At 37.8% G+C, this 23,777-nt stretch overlaps 1 protein-coding gene across 1 annotated transcript; it reads left to right on the forward strand.

Annotated features, from left to right (window-relative positions):
• On the forward strand, positions 1 to 23,259 carry LOC149184032 (uncharacterized). The gene is made up of 2 exons (XM_089415198.1): positions 1 to 511; positions 22,540 to 23,259. Exons 1-2 carry the CDS (start codon positions 176 to 178, stop codon positions 23,257 to 23,259), a joined length of 1,056 nt encoding a protein of 351 aa, XP_089271324.1. The 5' UTR covers positions 1 to 175.
• Positions 23,260 to 23,777: the final 518 nt, after the last annotated feature.

The following is a 23,777-nucleotide window of genomic DNA, read 5'->3' on the forward strand; positions in this document are numbered from 1 at the left end:
CAACCTTATCAAACAACTGACCTGCCATTTCCTTTCATACGACGTCACACAGCGATTTCTTTCACCACCCAACATTTTTCATTCACCCTGCATGCATTTCACTATGCCATCACCGTCTCAGAATCCTCAGAAGCCCACCCCGTTTTCCTGCAATTAGCTGCTTCTGAATTTCAGCATGACCCACGCCTGCCATCCCAGGAGTGTCGACAGTGGTCTTGAATTCCGGCCTGGCAACGGTGACGATTCATGGTACTTCGTTTCCCTTCGGCTGCAGTATGGCAAACTCATTGTTCGTCACGAAGGTTGTTCTGACAAACGTGGCAAAGAGTGGGAGGTTGCGGATGTGAAAAACGGGAAGGAATTGTATGACAAGTTCCGTCCTCCGTCGAGGCGCCTTGAAGATGAGAACTGCCAAGAAGTAAACCCAGGGTGTAAAGTCTGCGTGTCGTGCTACCCGGACGAGCAAGAAAGCCCCGAGAGCATTCGGTATTTTGACGCTGAGATTGAGAAGGTCAGGTTTTCATTAATTCCTTTCTCTGAAAATTTCAAGCTGTTTTTAGAGTTGATTAAAATCCTTGAGCAGTGTAGTGTCTAAAGCTCTGGAGACCCACAGTCCAAAATCCAAGACAGGGTATTGTGCTCCCTTATTTGAAAACTTTTAACCTGTTTTTAGAGCTGTTTAAAATAATTTGCAGTAGTGCCTAAAGGTCTGGAGACTCTTCACCATCCAAGACAGGGAATTATGCCCTGGATTGTGGGCCTCATTAGGGTTAAAGTCCAATGTCTAAAATGAAAGAAGCCTAAATATTACTAGAGAAAGCTTAAACGAAGGGAACTAAAACTTACTATAAGAAGAAGCTTAATGGAAAGGAAGGAAGGATGGCCAACTTCCCGATTTTATTGCTAAAAAATTGCGAAATTGCCTTTTTTCTGGCCGAGATGAAGCTTGCTGATTTTTACTAATATTTCAGTAATATCTTAATTTTGCAGATGTTTGTCGATCTTTATTGCTATTTTCTTATTTTTAAGAATTTTGAACCTTTTTCTGGCGGAGATGATCTTTGCTGATTTTTACAGTAAAATCTTAATTTTGCAGATGTTTGCCAATTTTTATTGCAATTTTCTAGAAATTTTTGTTTTTTTTGGGACCCTTAGGCGATTTTATTTGTTTTTGGGACCCTTAGGCGATTTTATTTGTTTTTGGGACCCTTGGCGATTTTATCCCGATGCCCTGTTTGCAACATTCATAAAAGCTATTCCAAGATGTTACGACTTACAATCTAGGTATATTTGACTGTTATTATCCCTGTAAGGATATTTTATTGTCATAGAAGCTATTCCAAGAGTCTACAATATAGGTATATTTAGCTGTTATTATCCCCGCAATAATTATTTTTGTTACACAAACCACACAGAGGAAGAAGAGGCAGGCAGGAGAGGCAAACATGATTTTTTTTTCAATGACAAAAATTCTTTATTCGATATTTTAAGTTTGAAATCAAAATATACTTTGTTCTGCACAGAAAGGCCTCACGTTGTGTATTTTTGATTAAAAATACAGCATTGTAAGTTATTTCTTCAGTTCTGTGCCTACTTACTGATATTCTTACCAGGCTCCTATGAGGCACCCTTTACTTCTCAAAAAATATTCTTTAAGATCTATGCCTATAACAAAAACCAAAAACCAATAAAATTACTGAGGTAGCATCTTTGTGTTACATTTACAAATAAAGAGAAGATTTCATGATAGAGATGTGGGTCCTTTTCTGAATTCCTGATTAGTTAAGGATTACTTTTGCATTGGTACAACTTCTTTAGATAACTGATCAACTCCTGTGCTGAATTCTCTATAAATGCGCACAAAGGTGTAATGTCCCAGTTTCAACCCTCTGGGATAATTTGAATTTAATTATGTTGAATTGTTTTTGTGTAGATATTTTTATTACTATGCCTTATTTAAACTATGAAGTAGACATGCCATGGTGATTTTGAATATTTGTAAACATTGTTATTTGCATTTAATAAAAAAGCAAGGCTAATTGATCATGAACACCTAAAGAAGTTATGATACCAAAAGAGGGGAAAGGTAAGGGGGTTGAAGGGAATTTTTATATGCCTAGTTACCTATATCTGTCTTCCTACTCACCTTGCCATTACTTGAACCTTCACTCTTCTATGATGTTGATGTTGAGCCTAACCTATAGTTTAATAGGAAATGTGAAAAGTGTATGTAACCATCCCCTAGATCTAGGAAACCTGAACCACCTCCAACATTCTCGTATCTTGCTCCCCTTACATCCTTGGAACTAGGAGGATTTAGATTAGGACTCTCTTGTCACCTTTCGCTTATACCAAGAGAGGAAATTCGAATGGAAAAAGAGGGCCTGCTTTTGGAGAAGCATAGAGAAGAGAAAGAGGGAGTTTTTTGTTTTGTTTAAAAAATAGTCTCCATGCTATGTTATTGGAGAGATTAGGGCTGTAGGGGATCCCTCCCCCCTTCGCACCCGCTCTTGAAGTGCACTTCGAATGGAAGTGCCTAGGGAGTGACCCAAGGAGTGCGTTCTTGCCAAATAAAATTCATTCCCTGGTTGCTCCTGCCAAAAAAAATTCACTCCCTCCCTAGTGCTTTCACAGGTGGTTAAGATTCTCAACCCTAGCAATGTTGGCTTTCCTTTATCTTTCATTTCATCCTTTTACTAAAATTTTAACATTATCATGAAATGACTCAGGATGTTTGAGAGTGGTTTCGACCTCATTGGATTTCATATGGAGAAACTAGATTTTTAGATATCACTCGAAATCTAGCAGACTTAATGGTTTCAAGATTTCAAGATTTAGGGGATTGCAATGTTTCCAATTGATTTTGTCATGCGTGAGGGTATGAGATTGGCATTTGATCAAGAGCATGAAGCCCTTTAAGTACCTTGATGTTGGTGTCATTGATTGTTGAACTTCGTTGATGTTGGTGGTATTGCTTGTTGAACTCCTCTACCATGGCCTTAACTAAAATGTACCTTTCACTCAAAGAAAAATAATTGCTTAGGCATGCTAAGATTTTTCTACCATATTATAAGGTTGAGGAGATCCTTCACTCAAACCTAAATCATTGGTTACGCATGTTAAATTTTTTCAATTTCTACCATATTATAAGGTTGAGCAATCCAAGTCTGAAGACTTTGAGCTAGATGATGTTTATGTAGCTCTTGTTGATGATCCCATTTCTAGTAGTGTTGAATCATTGATGAGTTTCATGAGTTATCGTGTTGATTAGTGATTTGTAGTTTTGATGTCTAGTTTTGCCGCTATTACTACTACTGAGGTTGCAAAGGAGTCTGGGTAGTCCTTAGACTCTGAGCCATATTATGTTTATGTAGCTCATGTGGATGATCCCATGTAGTGGGATCCACTGTTGATGACCCTATGTCTACTAGATGATTGATGTTATACGGTTTAATCCATTTTTTATGCTTTTTATAGTTAATTCATCATTCCACATGCTTTTGTTGACATATATGCATCAAAATACATATTATATAAAGTTCACTCTCTATTCATTCCCAATCACAAAGCTTCTGAAAATTGTCGCTCCCTGTTCCCGTGTCTGCTTTTGCTCCCCTCTTCCGCTCCCCTCTTCTAAGCAACCTTGGAAGAGATGATGAAAGAAAGCCATTAGAGCCTTGGGAAGAAGAGGAGAAGGGAGGAAACCATAGAGAATATGAATGTTGGAATGTTGTGTGTCAGGCCTGGCATTGGTAACTTCACGAATGATGCATTCTATTAGGAAAATCATGAATATATACAAGGAGAGGAAGACTATTGGAATTCATATTCCAATATCTCTTCATCTTCTCATTCTCATATTTACATTATTTATAATATTTTCCTAATACCTAAAGATTAGGTGTTAACATTCCCCCCCCTTAATCTAAAAGGATGTTGTTGAGTCCAAGCATCATTCTGAATCTTTCAAACTTTTATCTTCCAAGTGCTTTGGTGAAGATGTCTGCAATCTGCTCTTTTGTGGAACAATGGCATAGTTGAATAGTCTTGGCCTCAACATGATGTCGAATCAAATGATACTTTGTATTGATATGTTTGGTTCGATCATGGAACTTTGGGTTCTTGGCCAATTTTATTGCAAAAGTATTGTCAATCAAAAGAGGAGTAGAATGCACTTGTTTCTCTTGCAAATCTTCAAGAATTTTCTTGAGCCACAATTTCTTTCATTTCTTCTGCAACTGACACATATTCTGCCTCTGTTGTGGATTCTGTTAGAATTGATTGTTTTTGTGACCTCCCGGAGACAACTCTTGATCCAAGACTCATAACATAACTTGAAGTAGATACTCCATTTTCTTTATCTCCATCAAAGTCTGAATCAGAGTATCCAATCAAGCTGAAGTCATCCACCTGTGTATACTTGAGTCCAAAGTCTTGAGTTCCCTTCAAGTACCTTAAAACTCTTTTTGCAGCATATCAATGGCCCTCACAAGGCTTTTGCGTAAACTTGGAGAGCATTCCAATAGAAAATGAAATGTTTGGTCTGTTAGTAGTCAGGTAGTTAAGACTTTCTATGAGCTGTTTGTACTTTGTTTCATCCTCAAATTCATTTCCTTTAGTGGATGTGAGCTTTAAATTTTGTTCCATTGGAGTGGTCAAAGGATTGCACTTAGCCATGCCAAATTTTTCAACAAATCTCTCATGTACTTCTTGTTGCCACACAATCTAGCAGGGCCCTATGAGGGGAACCTATGGGACAACAACTAGAGACAACAATGGGACAAAGATCCATTGTCACCTCAGTCAATGGCCCCTGCTCACGGACTTCCACCGATGGAAGAATTCCCGGTAGGAGGAAATCACTCGAAATGGATATGACTATGTATACAATGATTTCACAAGGCCTATTCAAGGAGAGACTCAGTTAGGGTTAAATGCTTCAAAGATGCTAAAGGCTCTCCAAGAAAGACCTAGGAGGAAAATATAGACTTAGGGCTTGAGATAGTCAATGATGATTGAGTATGCCTAAGGTCAACACTTCCAAGATGAGGTAAGACCTCTCAAGAAGCTTTGGACGATGATTGGACACTTTAAATAGGCTTTCGCTCCCCTTGAAAGACCTAATTTAGGGCTTACGCTAGACCTAAAGTTTTTAGATATGACGTGGGAAGATATTCCTCCAAAGTATTCACTAGGTCAAGTTAAGACGAGAAAGGGTCTTGTAAGATTTATTCTACCGAATGCTAGGTTCATATGACCCTTAAAAAGACCATCTTATAAGGAAAACTAACTAGGTTTCCCTTCTAGGGCACACATAGGGCGTAAGAATTTCTGGAGAATTAATCATGAGAATTCCACCAAAATTTGAGGTCTCCAATAGGAAACACTAAGGAAGAGTTATATCCAAGTGGAATATCAAGATTCCTTCTCTAATAGATTTTCGCTGGATGTCGTAGGGAGCCGTCTAAAAAAAGGGACCGAAATTTTTGGAGAGAAGAAAAGAGAGGGAAGGAAGGGTTGATCACCAATTTTTCTTGGACCAGTGCCTAATCCTTGGGCTATGGAGTCTATGATGATTCAAGATTTGCCAAAATCGTCTTCAAGGAGGCCAAAGAATGATGCCCTAGCAACCACTCTTCAACAATTACCTACTCAATATCTATGGCTTTTCATGGAAGAAGAACAAAATCCCATCCACTAGGAACATTCATCTATTGTCATGCAATGAGTAACATGTGCAATTTACAACCAAATAACCTTTTACAATGATATTCAATAAATTAGGGCACAAGAGAATTAACTAGTTGCAATAATTCCACACATTAGACATTATCCAAGAGAAATTTCAACAAAATGTACTTACAAGATGACAAGAGATATATACAACCATAGAAAAAGATATCTAAAATTTATCTTCCAAAGATATTGAAATACATCAAATAATATCCAAGTAGCATCTCCAACAAACCACTGATAATCTTTTGAACAAGTTTAATTTCACTCAGGAAATATGGTTCTATGTTCTACAGTTTTTGGGCATTAATGAAGATATGAAGAAGTCTTCTTTTGAAGTAACTCTTTTTACTTGGGTGAAGAAGTACAAACAACTTAGTACTCTGCCTATTTTTGTTGTCTGGAGTATTTGGCTGTTGAGAAACAAGATAATCTTCAGAGATGCTAAGATATATATTCCTGTTCTACTCTCCAAAATTGTTTCATATTTTAGGGAATTATTTCCCCTTCAAAAAGCATCATCATTGAGAAGAGTCCAATTTCCACTCTTTCCACAATATTTGCCGATGGGTTTCTTTGATGGGGCAGCTCAAGGGAAAGTGTGTGGAGGAGGAGGGATGATCAAGATGACCGAACGGCGAAAATAGATCCATACATTTTAAAATTGGAACTGGCTTTGGATCAAATACCAAATCTGAATTGATCGCCGCATGGACTCTTTTGATGCTTGCAAAACACAAAAACATTAATCATTTGCATATCCTCGGTGACTCTAAATGGGTTGTCGGTTGGATGAAAGGAGCGACTTGCCTGGAGCTACTTCATTTAGAAGCATGGAAACTCAGAATAAGAAAAATAAAATCAAAGTTTCAAGCTATTAGTTTTCAACACATTTATAGAGAGTTCAATTCCAAAGTAGATGTTCTCTCAAAGAGAACTCTGAAATTGGATCCTGGTTTAATTATCCTTGAAGAGCTCATTGACAACAAGAGTCAGAGCTCCTACTCCATTACAATTGATCACTTTCCATAAAGCACATCACTCAGTGGTTGTAAATTGCATCAAATATGATCCAAAGTCTACAGGCCAGAATGGACATCACATTATAAAATGCTTTATTAAGTATCTCTGTTAAATGGCTATATTATCCAATTCTGTACTTGCTGTATTCTCTAGCTGTTCCAGGAACATAACATTCAGGTTATATTGTCTTTTTATTTCAGTCAATATAGCTTCATAGGGAGCATAGATCAATGATTATCATATGGGTATGAGTCTTTTTCTCTACTTTGCTTCTTATAGAGCCATGCCCAGTATCTGTCTGGATTTTTTTTCTAACTTTGAAAATGTGTACTTTTTTTGATTCATAATGAATAACAAAAAAGTAACTCTTTACAGTGAAAAAAAAAGTAGCATCTAAGAGAAAAGTGAAAAATTCTTGTACAAGAGAAAAAATCCAAGTGGTGATGATGCTCTCTCACAATGAGAGCTAGTTCTATTTACATGGGACCTTTAGGAGGTCGAATTCCTATTCTAAGTCCCTAACATTAGTTTAATGTGCAAACTAACAAGGCCTTGGTGACAATTCCACCAAGTAACTTCATAATTATGAATAAACCATCCAATAGTAGGCCAAAAATGATGACGTCATGACGAAATGAGGCCATTGGAAGGCCGAGTTGAGTCCTCTAAGTGCCAAGATGAGAGAGAGGGCTCCATAAATGGTGCACGAGGGGATGGCCCCTTAATGTCCATGTGAATCATCATGTGGTGCTCCAAAGTGGCTTTAGGGCACAAATACTGGTCCCATGAGTCTCCTAGTGAAATAAACATCCATATCAACAATTGAATCATATTTGTCTATATCACCTCCATTCTGTCTAGTAGAAATTCTCATTCCAGTCTTTCTAACCTCATCAGCATGAACACTTTCAAGTTTCTTTGTGAGCCATTTTGGAGGACCTTTCTGAGATGGCCCAGGCTATTCAGTTAACTGAGATGAGGCTGAATCAAGATCGAACCTTCCAATTCTCTCAATCACATTACTCAAAGCGTCTTCTTGATTAGTGTTTGGAGCTTCATGATGGGGAGAGAGTGCCTCAGAAGGAGATTCCATAGATTGATTTAGAATAGGGTCCCCCCCTTCAAGATGTGGAATCTCATTATCAAATTCCTGAAAAGATTTTACATGCCCAAATCTATCCAAGCAATCAAGCTACCGCTCAACAACATTGTTAGTCTTGGAAGCTTCAAGAAAAATTACATCTTTAGATAGTATAAACATCTTAATTACTTCATCATAGAGATGATATGCTTTGGAGGTATCCGAGTACACCAAGAAGATACATTTTCAACTCCTTGCACCAATTTTGTTTCTCTGTTCCTTAGGTATCAAGGCATAATAGGTGGAACCAAAAACCCTGAGATGCCTCACCGAAGGAATGTGGCCATACCACATTTCATAGGGAGTCTTGTTTTTGAGAGCATGAGATGGACACCTGTTCTTAATATACACTGCACATAGAACTGCATCAGCCTAGAACATCAACTTTACATTTTTGAAAAACATCATTGAATGTACCATATTTAAGATTGTCTTGTTCATTCTTTTAGCTACACCATTCTGTTGAGGATTATAAGGCACTGTTGTTTGATGTTTGATCCCATGCTGGCAAGGATAGTTTTCAAATTCATTTGAAGTATATTCTTTTCCACTATTAGTACGAATAGAGCCAATATGAGATTGTGTATTATTTTCAATCCATGCATGAATGTTTTTGAAAGTTTCAAAAGATTCAGATTTTTTCTTCAACAGATATACCCAACACATTTTGGTATGGTCATAAAAAAAAGCCATCATATATGTATTTCCATTTGCAGAAGGAACATGCATAGGGCCACACAAGTCAGACACAATCAATTCAAGATTCCTATGTGCTCTGGAATGAGAATCATGAAATCACTGTTTGTTGTGTTTTCCTAAGATACAAGCATCACATTGCTTAAGTTTCCTAGGAATGGTGGCAAACCAGTAACACCATTTCTCTTCAATAAACGAAGACTGTCATAGTTCAGATGTCCAAATCTAGCATGCCATAAGAGATTGGATGGTAGTGTACCTTCATCATATTGAGAACTGTATGCAAAATTTTGTGCATGAGAAGAGGTTCCTTGCAACTTCAAGACTATTTCTTCTTCTATCCCAGTCATGACAAGTGAGTTGTTTGATGCTTTTCTCACCTCAACCTTGCCATCAAACATGTGAATGGAGTGTCCTTGCTGGCGAATGTGAACCAAGGACAACAAGTTTCTCTGCAACTTTGGGAGGTAGAGAACATCATGTAGAAGAAAGTCAGGGAGTCTAGGCAATTTGAGTCTGATGGTGCCAAGTCTAGATGGCTTGAGTTTTGACTTGTCTGCAAAGTAGACTGCTCCATCTACATTGTCACTGAATTCTTCAAAGAAATATCTTCGAAAGGTCATGTGGTAGGTTTCTCCTGAATCAAGCAACCATGCATCTTTCCATGAAGCAAGTGAAGCATTAAACAAGTCTTCAGTTACTCCAATATTGCAATGTGCCACAATATAATGAGCGGATTCAGGTGCTTTACCTTTCGCTGGATCTTGTGATTTTCCTTTCTCTTCATTCTTTTCTTGTCTGATTTCGTCCAAAGAGAGCTTGCATGTGGAAGAATCATGTCCATTTCTATTGCATTGTATACAATGAAGATCAGGACTTCCTCCTTGATAATGTTTGTGTTGAAATTTGGTACCGGAGGACAGGTGGTTCCCTTAGGCTTTGATCTTTGGCCTAGAGAAAAGTGTCCAAAAGAATTTAATTTTTCTCCTAAAGTAACTTTATAATTTTTATAAAGTTAAATCTAATTTAAAAGTGACTTTAAGTGATAAAGTTACTAAGTCTAATTTTAAAGTGACTTTTATAAAGTTAATGAAAAATTAGAAAGGAAAAGTGACTTTGGAAATAAATGACTAAGTGGGTCTTTATTAAAGTGGGGTGAATAAAAAAATAAAAAGTGAGATTTAAATGAGCATTTAATCTCAGCCTTAGATCTCAATCTATTTCAGCCATTGGATTTAGGGATCACCCAAAAGTCACTTGGATCACCCAAAAATCACTTGGGGTTAGATTAAAGGAGGAAAAGGAGGAAAAGGTCATTCATTCTTTCATGAGCAGATTGGGAGAAGGAGAGCAAGAGAGCAAGAGAGATTTCTGAGCAGGGAGGAGAAGGAGACAACAACTTGGCACACATTCCAAGGCAGCAGTTGAGCAGATTTGTACAGTTGGTTCAACACACAGTGAAAGGCAGATTTTGGCACGATTTTCGAGGAGTGGTTTGCACAAAAATCGAGGAGCAGTTTGCTGATTTTTCTGCACACAAAACGAGGGCCGTACAGCGCATTTATTGCAGTTCGTACAACGCATTTAATGCTGGCCATACAACAACATTTAATGCTGAAAGTGGGCACGAAAATCGAGGAGGCCGTACAACATTTATTGCTGTCCTGTTTGCTGTAATTTCCAGTTTGCTGTGAGGCATGGGAAAAGAGATAAGTTGTAAATTTGCTTGCTGATTTTTTTGCTGAATATTTCTCACTGTGAAAAAGGCAATTTTCAGAAATAAAGAAGAGCTCTCAAACTGGTTTTCCCCAAGAGTTGTAGAGGGTTTTTCCAGGGTCAAGTTGACCAAAAATCTCAGTGTTTAAATGTGTTTTAATGGCTGTTTATTACTGCTGATTTTTATTTCTGCAATTTCCAGCATTCTGTAAAATTTCTAGAATTTGTGTTTTCAACAATATTTATTTTTTTCAGCTTGTTAAATGTATGGTTATGGGAAAGGGCATTTAACTACATGGGAGAAATAAGGTGAAACTGAAAACCGGGGTGGGAAAACAGAAATTTCTACAGTTTGCCCCCTGCCTCTATTATTCTTCTTTCCACGTCCTCTTCTGCCACCTCTTCCTCTAGAAGAATCTTGTGCCTGATTCTTCTCTTTCTATGCAAGGCACACAACTTCTTCAAAAGATTGAGCAACTGTCTTCTTCTTCCCAAAAGCTTTCTCTCTTTCTGCAAACTTCTCCACAAGAGAGTCAAAGGAAATCTCCTTAAGTTTTCCACTAGCTTGTAATGACTCAAGATAATGAGAATATGTGGGATATAATGCCTTGACAAAAGTTGTGAGAGGAACATCTATTTAACTCCGGTAGCTTCTATATCATGCATAATAGCTCTAATTTCAGAGGCTAGGGAAAGGGGATCATCATCTTTCAATTCAAGATTGAAGAGTTTGATCATTAATTGGACTACTTCAAGCTTTGAGTGTGAGTCATATAAGTCTTTTAGCTTCTTTAAAGTTTCAAAGGAATTTGTAAATGGTGCAATGTGATGACTCACCTCTTCATTGACTGATGCAACAATCAAGGCATAGGCCTTACTGTTCTTGTTCTCCCATATGGCAAGTCCTTTGTATGAAGTGGGGTTTCAGGTGGATTCCCAACTTCTTCACTTACTCCTTTCCACAATTCATTGAAAATGAGGGTTTGCTTTATTTTTATGGACCATTCATGGTAGTTCTCTTTGTTAGAGAGAACTACTCCAATGATAGAAATGAGAGAATGCATCTTTAACAATAATTACACCTCACAGTACATCTTCCTTCCTTGAGATTACAATTTCAAATTGTATACTTGTGCTATCCTTAAAAACAACGCTTATGAAAATAAAATGCTAACCAATTATGCTAGCTTTCAATTCAACCATAACTCATGGCTCACGACATTCAACTCACCATAAACCAATTCAATGCACCATACATATGATTTAAACCAACCAACCAACACACATTACACTATAATTCAACCATATAACATTGACCAACACAATCAACCGATGTATATGACATACTAGCATATAATAAGAACTGACGAACACATACTAGCGCTACAGATAAGGCACAAACTCAATGCTGCAACCAGTATACACAACAACCAGCATACATGACAACCAATGTATGCAACAATGACCAATTGCACAATGTCTTAACCACAATCCATTGAAAAATAAACGCAGAGAATGGATAGTGCACAACTTTCAACATAGGGTTCTAACCAACAATGACCAACATATTTAAATAGAGCGACTAGCCAATACATACCATCATACCAACACATACCTCGACCATTAAAATTTCAACGCATAGAGATGCAATACGACATTGTTGCATATAACTAAGGTGTTCAATGCAGAGATTGACCAACACAGAGAATCACATAGAATATAAAGAGCACTAGCGTTCAAACCAACGTTCTAACCAACGGACCAACGTTCTAACCAACATTGAGGAACAACGTTCAACGCAAATAATTTAGCAGAGAATTCAACAAATAATTAATGCTCCAACACATTTTATTGACTAACGACAACACATAACTCAACACACAAAAAATCGACTAAGATAGATTTAATCAACGCATAAGGAATTAATTGCTTCAAGTTTCACAAAGGGACAATGGACAGAGTAGGGACAACTCTAAATGGAAGTAGAGAAAATGGTAGTAGATAGGAGTTACAGGGCAAACAATGCTAAAATGGGGCCCGTGCTCTGATACCATGTCAGGCTAGGCATTAGTAACTCCACGAATGATGCATTCTATGAGGAAAATAATGAATATATACAAGGAGATGGAGACTATTCGGATTCATACTCCAATGTCTCTTCATCTTCTCATTTTCATATTTACATTACTTATAATATTTTCCTAATCCCTAAAGATTAGGTGTCAACATTGTGAAACATCATAGGTGAATTTGACTTAAAAGATAATCTTGTTATTCCAAGAAGTTGATCATTTATCCAAGAAGGCCCTGAGCACTAAGATGGTAGACTTTGGTAACTAGGAGGTTGGCCACTGCCTTGTGTCACCTCACCAACCCTCCTCTGTGCTTCAGGCCAGATCTCCTTTGGCTCAAGGAGGCTTCCCTAATGAGGTTTTTTGGAAATTAAAGCTATGAAGTGCAAGGTGATGTGAAGGGTAATTTTCAGCAACGCTGGTTTGAAAGTTGAAAGAAAAATGAAAGGATGGTGGACACAGGTGATGAAATGGTCTCTAAGAGAGTCAATTATGATTTTCTTGGCCTTGATCTTACCCTTCTTGTACTTGGTCTTGGCACTGGCATTGGCATTCTCAAGGGGCTCAACTACATGACCCTGTACATATTCCATCACATCATTTTTCTTCAAGTGTGAGATCTAATCTAGCCCTCCATGCTGCAAAGTTGGAGGCATCATTCAGCTGTCATCTATGCACAAGACATTTGATCACCAATCAGCAAAAAGAGTGTCTCAAAGGGGTGCTTTGAAACAAACAAAGTTAGTTCTTAAGTTAAACACTCTAGAAGATTTGGAATATGTAGATCTCCATTGAGATACAATAATGTATATTATAAGGATAAATAAGAATTATGATACAATGAGAGTGAGGGGCCTGCTTATATATTAAGTAGGTGCCTCTTCATGGAGAATCATGTCCCATTTAGACATGCCTCTTCAACCTAATTACTAATTAACTAATCATTATTACAATTATCCTCATTATTTATATTTATATTATTTATATATATTTTATTCGTAACATTGCCTTCCTCCTCAAAAAAGCTTTGTCCTCAAAGCTTGTTGATGCAAAAGGTTTGATCTCTTTTTCGGTTTCGAATGTCTTCTCGTCTTGGCACTGTCATCTTTGTTGATACAAGTTGACATGATCTTCTAAGTGTTAAACAAAATTGTCGCATTGAGAGGGGATCAGACCATCCTTGATTAATCTTCTGTGGAATATTCTGATCACTGGAATTTCATAGCGAATTGTCATCATAAAACTAGATTGAGGTTACATCAATATTCTTTGGAACATCGGTTTCTTGTTTCTGTTCTGAATGGTCCCGATACATAGCTTGGTTGAGTTGTCTACTCTCATGATGGAACTTTTTTGGTTTGACTTTCCCTTATTAGGTGTGTGGAATTTTTTTTATTTTCTTCTCGTGAGGATGTTGTTGAGTTGGTTATAGAACCTTCACTTGGGATGTTCATCGTCCGAACTGCAACATCTAAGTGTGTATTTTCTTCAACTTGCTTGTCTTCTTCTTGAGTTGTGATATTCACTAGATTGGTATCTGCTCCCTTATCTTCAACCTGGACTGTTACCACTAGAGACTTTCATACTTCTTGAGCAAGTTGTTCTAACTTGCCTTTTAATGACTTCTTGTCATTCTTAAGCTTTTTAATTTGTGTTAGTAATTTTTCGCTATGATCCTTAAGTCGTAAGACTTCTTTATTTCTATCAACAGTGATTTTGTCAATTTCATTTTGCATATTTTGTAATACTTTTTTACCTTGAGAAATTACTTTTGAAATATCTGATATATCTTATGGCGTTACTGAATTTGGCTTTAGTGTAACATCTTGGAGTGTTATTTTCTTCTTCCTGTAAGAAAATGTTAAAAACTTTTTCTTCGTATTTAAGATGACGGACCCTACCGCTTCCATCCAGGGTGACCCCAAAATAATGTCACCTTGATTGCTCCATAGGGTTTGAACTGAGAATTGCGATATAAATGTATAATCTTCAATGTTTAACTGTAAATTAGTTATGTCATTTTTTTGTTGCCAAAGCAGTCTAATTTTCGATTATATTGGACTCCGAAATCACTAATTGGTTTGTGATTTTAGTCGTTATATAATTTTTATCTTCGGCGGGAGAGATAGAAAGAGTAACATCTTTTCATGCGCCTTAGCATAGCTGGGTAAGGTTTCTAAAAATCTTCCTTCCTTCAATTCTGAATTAGATGTTAGTTCTCTTTGTCAAGATAAACTTACTTCAAATTCTTCCAATAGCCTTTGCCTTCCTCAAACATCTCTCTTCAATATTTCAAAATAATCCCTTTCAATAAAAAAAAAATCACCTTTTTAATAAATAAAAAAATTTAATAATTTTTTCTTCTTTTATTTTTTTAATTGCTCCCTGTTTTTTTAATAATAATTTATTTCATCCCCTCAAAATACCTAGTTTCACTTTTCTAAATAATTATTTCAAATGGAACTTTTTGTAACTTCAAAGTGATGCTTAGAGAATAATTTAATTAGTATATATTCTAATATAGTATCCAATGAAGTTTGAATGGTTAATATTCAATGTGAATTAGTATTTTTTTATTTTCTAATTAATTTTTCACATATATTTAGTCGTTGAGTGATATACCACCATGGAGGGGCGTGATTTTTCACAGGTTTTCAGTACTGCCAACCTACGAGACTTCCACTATTTATTTGATGGTACAACCTTTGGAAAAATCTATGAACTGCATTGTTGTACGATCGATTTCAAATTTGTCACTGTTTAATTCTATTACTGTACAGATTGATTTAAATTCATATGATGGTGGCTATACTAACACAAAATGAATGGTGGCCACTTGTTGAAATGCGAAGACAGGGGTCGTGTGGGGCTTGATGGTGGCAGCAGAGGAGCAATCGATCGTTGGAGCAGGCAACCAGGAGGATGGTGGCAGCGGAGGAGCGGTCGATTGTTGGAGCAGGCAGCCAGGAGGATGGTGGCAGTTTGGAAGGCAACAAGGGTGGCTGTGCTATTTGAGATCAACATCAGCTACTTTCGAGTGGTTGCGGGCTGGTGGCGACTAGTTGTTGGTAGTGAGCGAATTGCGTAGCAGTTAGTTGTGGCAAGGTGAATGGACGATGATGATTCGATGAATACGTTGGACTGGGTGGTGTAAGGTGGCTGCAAGGGTCTGTGTGGTGACTATGTGCGGATGGGGCTACAAGGGTTGAATATTGCGGCAGGGATGGCTGGATGATGGCGTAGGCGGGTCTGTGAACGATGGCATCTGCAATCCTGCGTGGCTTATCCACGATGGGTTGTCAGTCGATTGGATATGTTGAGAGTAGGGGCGGCTGTAGATGTAGCACGTAAGAGGTAAGTGCGATTTTATTATTTTTATTTATTTATTTTTAATCCTTTGTTTTATATATATATATATATATATAAACTGTTTTTTCGATTTTTTTTAATTTTTTTTACCAATTTTTATTTTTTATTTTTTGAATTTAATATATTTTTTTCTTTTATGGCCAAGGGCCTATTGGTGAAGATGGAGAAACTCCAATTTGTTTAGCAAATGCTTTAGTCACGATGGCAACAAGGTTGATGGTTTTTATGGCCAAAGCCCTGGATCGGAGAATGAGGCTCTTGTGCAGCGATTGAGCTTGCTAGAGGATCGAACGCCTCTGATACCAAATGAAGCGAACAAAGTTTGTTCTTAAGTTAAACACTCTAGAAGACTTGGAATATGTAGATCTCCATTGAGATACAATAATATATATTAATAAGTATAAATAAGAATGATGATACAATGAGAGTGAGGGGCCTGCTTATATATTAAGCAAGTGCCTCTTCATGGAGAGTCATGTCCCATCTAAACATGCCTCTTCAACCTAATTACTAATTAACTAGTCATTATTACAACTATCCTCATTGTTTATATTTATATTATGTATATATATTTTATTTGTAACATGCTCTTTGGTCTCCTTATGCTAAACTTCACCTCAGCTCTGATACCATGTTAGTTTTTCACAATGTTCTATGTTGTTATAATCACTTTTAGACAATTTATTCCAATTTCAATCACCCCAATAACAAATACGAAATTATAGATAGAACAATAATCAATAAATTCACAATAGAAGATAGCCAAGCACAATGAGATGCAGATATTTGGTTAAAGACCAGGAAAAAACCCCACAAGGGGGAAAACCCTTAATTCTTCTTCTTCTTCTATTAGTCAATCAATGTTTAGCATGAGATACATAGTCCAAATAGTACATCCAAGAACCAGTCAAAGTCAAAAGCCCTGACTTCGCAAATCAACCAATCCAAAATAAGTCAATAATGAGAGAGAAAGTCAAATGTGGTCCAAGGTACCACTCTGCAATTTTTCAGCCTGTGGAGGAACAGGCAACAGAGAGTCAACAGTCTGCCCTAATCAGTCAAAGTCAATGGTCTAACCTGCTCTGAAAAATTAGGTCAACCCATCAATAAATTCGGCCTTCCTGAGTCAAACTTGGTCAAAACAGAGAAAATTCTTCTTGCAATCCTGTCAAAGTCCACTGTCAAGCCTGTAGTTGAACCCTAGTCAATCCTGCGGTCAACCTCAGTCAAAGTGCGCAGAATATTTCGGTCAAAGTCTCCCTGAATTTGGCCTCCCAAAACATTCAAGAAATTCAGTCAAAACAGAATCAAAGTGCCAAATTCAACACTGGTCAAAGAAGCCCAAAACAGAAAGTCAACGCTGGTCAAACAGAACTCTCTCTCCTCCTTTGCATATGTGAAGACTCCCTGCAGTTTCTCAGATCAGATCGAACCATTTGATGTGATGTGTGATGTGATGGATGAGTCTCCAAATGAGGTCAATGATGGTCAATATATATGAGTGTTAAGAGGACCAATTATCACATGTGGGGCCAACTTGAAGAATCATGAGGCTGACCTGTCAAACTCAAAAATAAGAATTTTCCTTTATGTTTTGCCAATGAAATTTTGATTGAAGCTGCCCAATTTTCAACACCTCTAAATCACTTCATCCAATGTTGCTTGGGAGCGGGAGCGAGAGCGGGGAGCGGGAGCGACCATTTTCAGAAGCTCCCGGTTTGGGAGCGAATCCGGGAGCGATTTTTTAAAAATATATATATTTTTTATATTTTTTAATTTTTGATACATATATGTCAACAAAAACATGTAGAATGATGAATTAGACATAAAAAACATAAAAAAACATAGATTGATCATTGAACCATATCACATCAATCATCTAGAAATTATAATCGTCATCAACCATGTCCACAAGTTAGTAAAATACATATTACAACTGCAACATATTGAGTCTCATCATCATGAATCATGATTCATCAAATTCAATCTTAAAGTTTCAACTTCAAGCTTTCAAAATTGAAAATTCAATAACATTTATCATCATTGATCTCCAAAGTTGTACTTGTAAGCTAAGTTTAACCATTACAAGAAGTAATATCTAAGATATTTCTAAATCCTAACTTCTAACTGTTAACATGATATGAAATGTTATAAATTTATAAAATGAAACATGAATAATGAAATGAAATGAAACAACTTTAGTCTTTCACAAAGCATCATATTCATAATTCACATCATTACCAATGAGTTATAATTGCCAAGGCCCAACTTCAAACTTCAAATTTTCATTGTCACAGTGATATATTGTTTACAAAAAATATCATTATGATATGAAAGAGTCAAGAGTCAAGGACTCAAAACTCAATAGTTATGAAAACTAAAGTCTAATAGAAACTAAAAAAGACAAGTAAACTGTAAATCAGAATCTACATGTGGCCCTTGCCACGAGAGTCTCCAGGAGTATAAGCAGGTCGTGGTGGTCTTCTAGGAGTCTCCCGCACAGACCGACGACCAGAACTAGAACCTCCACATGAGGGTGTAGATGGAGGTGGCGACAGCAAAGGAACAAGACTCGGACCTCGAGCACTGCTACTGGATGGTGGAGGTGGAGGTGGAGGTGGCATGGCTGCTGTAGCTGCTTCATCTTCATCCCCTACAAGTTCCTCTTCCAGTTCTTCAATATGTACAATGCCATCCTGCAAATTGTCATCCTCTGGGTGATTGTCCCAAACTTTATATGTGGGATCCTCATAAGCCCGATCACAGTAATGACTCAACAACCTCAAGTTGTAGTGCACATAAACCAGGCTTTCTGCTCAGTTTTCATTGAGTCTATTTCTTTTCATACTATGTATGTAGCTGTAGGTGCTCCAACACCTCTCTGCAGAAGAAGTATTTACAACCTGTGAAAGAACTTTTTTTGCCAATTTTGGCAAAAGTCCATGCCCGCCATATGTTTCCCACCATGTGAGAGTATCAAATCTATCTCTGTCGTCCATTGCATGGAAGTTACCATACAAACCAGTGCCACTGAAGTATCTGCCTATTTCAAGGCACACAACTGCACATTCCTCCCTGTCAGGTACCAACTTTTCTAATGCTTCCAAATATCCTTTAGTTACCTCTGGATCTAAATGGGGTTTGGTCCTAACCCCACCCCCTGCTACAGTTTGGCCCAACCAAGATGTAGAGTAGTATTTTGGCGTAAGGATATACGCCAAGCAATGTAGTGGAAGATTAAGCCTATTCCACTGTTCACACACACAATCATGAATCAGTTTGTACAAGTTGGGATCTCTATTATGAACAATGTCTTTTATTTCCCCCAACATGGTATCCATTTGCTCATACACCTCGCCAATCACTGGTTTGTCTGTATCTGCAAACCGAATCATGTGATAAATTGGCTTGGTGAAATCCAATACCTGCCTCACAGTTGTCCAAAACTGCCCATCAAGAGCGGCCTCCTCCACCATTTCAAAACCTGCCATGTCAGCTACATTTGTAGCCCTTTCCTTTAATACCTGCCAATGTGGACTTGATACCATGCTAGCTAATGCCTCTCTTACCTTCAAAAGGCGCCTGAAGGTGAGGTAATAGCTACCAAATCTGGTCTTCGCAATCTTCAACAACTCCAATCTCGAGTGACTGCGGAAAAGGTCATGGGTATTGCTATGATTTGTAATAATTTTATCATTTGTTTGCCTTTCTTGTACAAATCACCAATCCATTGGTATTGTTCATTTTTGTTCTTGACAATATCATGCAACAGAAGGTTCAATGTGTGAACCAAACATCCAGACCAAAATATGTTCGGGTATTTATCCTCAATAATTGCTCTCGCTGCCTTACAATTAGGAGCATTATCAGTGATGACTTGGATGACATTGTATGGGCCAATACGCTCAATTGTTTCAAGTAATGCTTCTGCAATGTTGATGGCGGTCTTGAACTTGTCTGAGTAATCATGTGCAACTAGAAAGATGGGACCACTAACAGACACAGCAAGAACACTTATCAATGGCTTGCCTTTTTCATTTGTCCATCCATCAGATACAATGGACACCCCATGGTCAGTCCAAGAACTTGTCATTCTATTCAAAGAATGTGATATTTTTGCTTTTTCATGATCAAGGCCAACGGTTCTTGCCTTGTCATACCCAGGGCTCTTGTATCCTTTAGGGGCATCATTTATGGCAGAAACCATTTCGTGCCAATAAGGTGAGCGAAGAACATTGAATGGTATCCCACATGCATAGAGAAACCTGTAAACCTTTGAATCCACATAATTCCTACACCCCTCATCAAGGAAATCTGATATGGTTCTACGCCTTAAAGATGATGACCCTGTGCCTCCATATCCACTGCCTTGGGAGGATGCTGAAGGAGTTCTTTGTGAGTGTGAGCTTGGTTCAAAGAAACCCCTTGATTTTTTTGATCTGTATTGGGCTTCCTCCTCTTCTCTTATGTATTTGGCTCTATCCGCCGCTGACACCGCTGTACAAGTTTTGATTCCTATTTGTTTGTCTCCATCCCATGGCCTTTTCCCGCAGAGGTGTCTTCTAGCACGGGTGTATGAACCTGTGTAATCAGTGTTGCAATGGGGGCAATGAAATTTAGTGGTTCCACCCCCTCTCCCTGTTTCAACCTTGTTAACATATTTCCACAATGGAGTTTGGTCTTGTTTAGTTTTTTGAGGGTCATGTTCACCCTCCAGCTCCTCACTGGGGTTTTCACCAATTTGACTTTCTCCAGCTTCTTCATCCCCCTCTTCAGTTTGGCCCCTTCGTTTCCTACTCTCCAGCACCATAATAACCATAAAAGGGATTAGGAAGAGGAAAATGCCAAGAAATATAGCCAGGTCCATGGTGTTTGATGTTTGTAGGGTTTTGATTCCTGAATCTGCAAATTAATTTAATTTATTGGGATTAATTAATTTAATTTAAATTTATGATTTTTAAACTCAATAAACTAAATTAAATTAACTAAATCACTACCTAACTAACTAAACTAACTAAATTACTAAGTTACTTACCTCTGCAGGCTTGCTCCTCGCTCCTTGGCACTTGCTCCTCGCTCCTTGGCACTTGCTCCTCGCTCCTCAGCACTTGCTCCTCGCTCCTTTGCTCTTGCTCTTGCTCCAAACTCTTGCTCAATGAAGTCACAATGAAATTTTTTTAGGCCCATTGGGCTTTTAAAACCATTTTTTTTTTTTAATTTTTTTAATTTATTTATTTATTTATTTTTTTTTTGTTTTTTTTTTTGTTGTAAATTCTTTATCTTCTGCCGGATCGCTCCCGGAGCGATTTTTAACGCCCGAGAGCGATTGGGGAGCGATCGCTCCCGGGCGTTAAAAATCGCTCCGGGAGCGATGGAGCGATCGCTCCCTGAAACGATCCCGAACAGGCAGGGAGCGTAAATTTTTTTTAGGGAGCGCGCTCCCGAAAATCGCTCCCATCCCGGAGCGATTTTGGGAGCGCGCTCCCTAGCCGCTCCGGCCTGGAGTGCGATTCGGGAGTGGGTTCGAGGGGGGGGGGGGGCGCTCCCCCGCAACTATGACTTCATCACTTGCTCTGAAATTTCAGCTGCAGAGAAGATAAATTTGATCACAAGTAGTGATTTTTAGCTCTAGGCCTGTGGGTGGAGAGGTGCTTCGAAGTTGAGTGCTTCTAGCTCTAAATGGTCTTAATGTAGGAGTTGGTACGTAACACTTGGAAAGAAGCATTCCCATAAGTAGCAGCTAGACAATTTCTATTTGTGCGCAAAAAATTCCTGCATGCATTTAATGGAAGTAAGAATGAATGCATGGCCTAAAAGGATCTAATTTAAAAACTACTTTGCAAGAAAGACTCTGTTGTGACTTTTAACAAGTAAAGGAATGCTATTAGTAGCAGTGCCTGACATGGTAGTAACAAATGGATTTAGCTTTGCTACTAGAACATAGGAATACAAAGTTTAACATACTTTGGAGCTAATGCCGTAAGTGTCGATCATGTGTGGTCATAGGCATTGGTCGCTCTTGGTAATTGCTAAAGTTAGGGCTCTGGTTAACAGATCTGGGTCTCATCCATGAGAGATACATGAGTGTAAACAAGAAGACAAACAATTTGTTGTAGCACACAGATACAATTAGGACATCTTTTAGAATCATCCGAGAACATAAACCTCAGTGCATACATACTTTTGTATGCTTCTGCAAACAAGTGAAGCTCTGAAAATACTCAAGAAAAATAAATCATAAAATATCTAAGAAGGAAAGGGGGAACCAAAATAAGAAGTTTCTATGGTAAGATTCTGGAAGCCAAAGTGCTCTGGATGGTGTTGTTTGGTTGATTTCAATTTTAGAGACTACTTCGATTTATGTTAGCTGTCTCACATTCAAAAGGATTCTAGAGACCCAATTTAAATTGGGACCAAAATCATCGTGTGATGAGACTTCTGCTGTTTTAATAATAATTTTTTCATGTCATGGGAACACAATGCTGCTCTTCTTGTATTTCCCACTTTGAATCTTTGTGAAGAAATAACTTCATGCTGCAACTTATTGCCTTCTGAAAATTGGGATTTTGTGCGTTTGAAGTTTGAACACCCACTCTAAATCTGAGTTACTGTTGTCAGTTTCTATGTTCTACTAGGAGATGTAAAGTATTCTACTGCCTTGCTAAATTTATGATAATGTTTGAAACAATGAGTTTGTAGGTATCTATTGTTCCCTTAGCATATAGCAATAAATCTGTTTTATTTCATGCTTACCCGAAAGTAGTGACAATTGAGTATTGCTGGGTGCAGATCTCCCGGTTGAAACATATTATTGTGAGTGGTGAAGCACAGTGTATGTGTACATATGATATTGTATGGCTTGCTGGCCCCAAAGAGGGGCAAGGAGACACCGTTCACTGTGAGAACATATATTTGCTACAATCTGGTAGTGTTCAAAGTCACCCTGTGCTCAAGGACTTTGTAAAATTCTTACGACATAAAAAGGATTGTAAAGCACAATATATTGTTGAAAAATCTATGATTAAAAGGTACAACTTAAGGAATGCAGGTAGACCTCAAGCAGATGAGTTGATACGTACGAAAAATGGTTATGGATGGAATATTGCCCCAACACCTGATTGCTTGAAAACACTATATTTCGATGGTCATGAGAGGGAGGATATGAAGAGTGAGGAGAATTTCTTTCCTCGCTCCCAAATTCTTTTGCTAGATAATTTGGAGAAAGATGTGACCCCATCAGATGTGTTGGGCGTCATTCATCAAGCAACTGCAAGTTGGGTAAAGGTTTATATTTCACCAAGCCGTAAATTTGAACCTTTTACAAAAGGATTTGTTTGTTTCAAAGATCAGGCAAGTTTCCAAAAGGCGTATGAATATTTACGAAGTGAAAGAATTTCTATTGTATCTTCAAAGGGCAGGTACTTGCTTATCACACGAGATGATTATGCTTTCAAAATAATTGCTAAAGTTGGATTGTTGAGCAGAAACTTGATGAACATTAGACAATAGATGGTATGGTATTATGCTTTTCTAGCATTTGTTAAATAAATGGATTTTGTGCTTTATAATTGATTGGCAAAGCTTGGTATGCTGTTTCTCACTAATTGCATCCATATGATTGTTAATAATCTACTTGTTAAATCTCGATAATTTTTCCTCGTTGCTGCTACAACCAAAAGATTCTTGATGGAATTAGTATGAAATATACAAGTTTTGGAATGTTGTTGCCATGTCTTATGTCTTGGTATGGATATGTGTGTGTTTGTGTTAATTATACTTGTATGATTGTTGATAATCTACTTGTAAAAACTTGACTACTTTTCCTTATTGTGTCTATAGCTAAAAGATTCTTGATGGAAATACTATGAAATATATGGCATTTGGAATATTGTTGCCATGTCCATAGTTTTAAAATCCCACTGGGTTGAACCAGAAATTGGCCAAACCGGCCAATTAGAGGCCCGAGCTTGCTATCTGGAGCAATAAATCCGATTCATGGGCGGTTACGACCGGTTTGTGGAATTGCC

The sequence above is a fragment of the Pinus tabuliformis genome, chromosome 3_2 (assembly GCF_031772625.1).
Source record: "Pinus tabuliformis cultivar Carrire ecotype Pingquan chromosome 3_2, CPIR1, whole genome shotgun sequence".
Classification (NCBI taxonomy): domain Eukaryota; kingdom Viridiplantae; phylum Streptophyta; class Pinopsida; order Pinales; family Pinaceae; genus Pinus; species Pinus tabuliformis.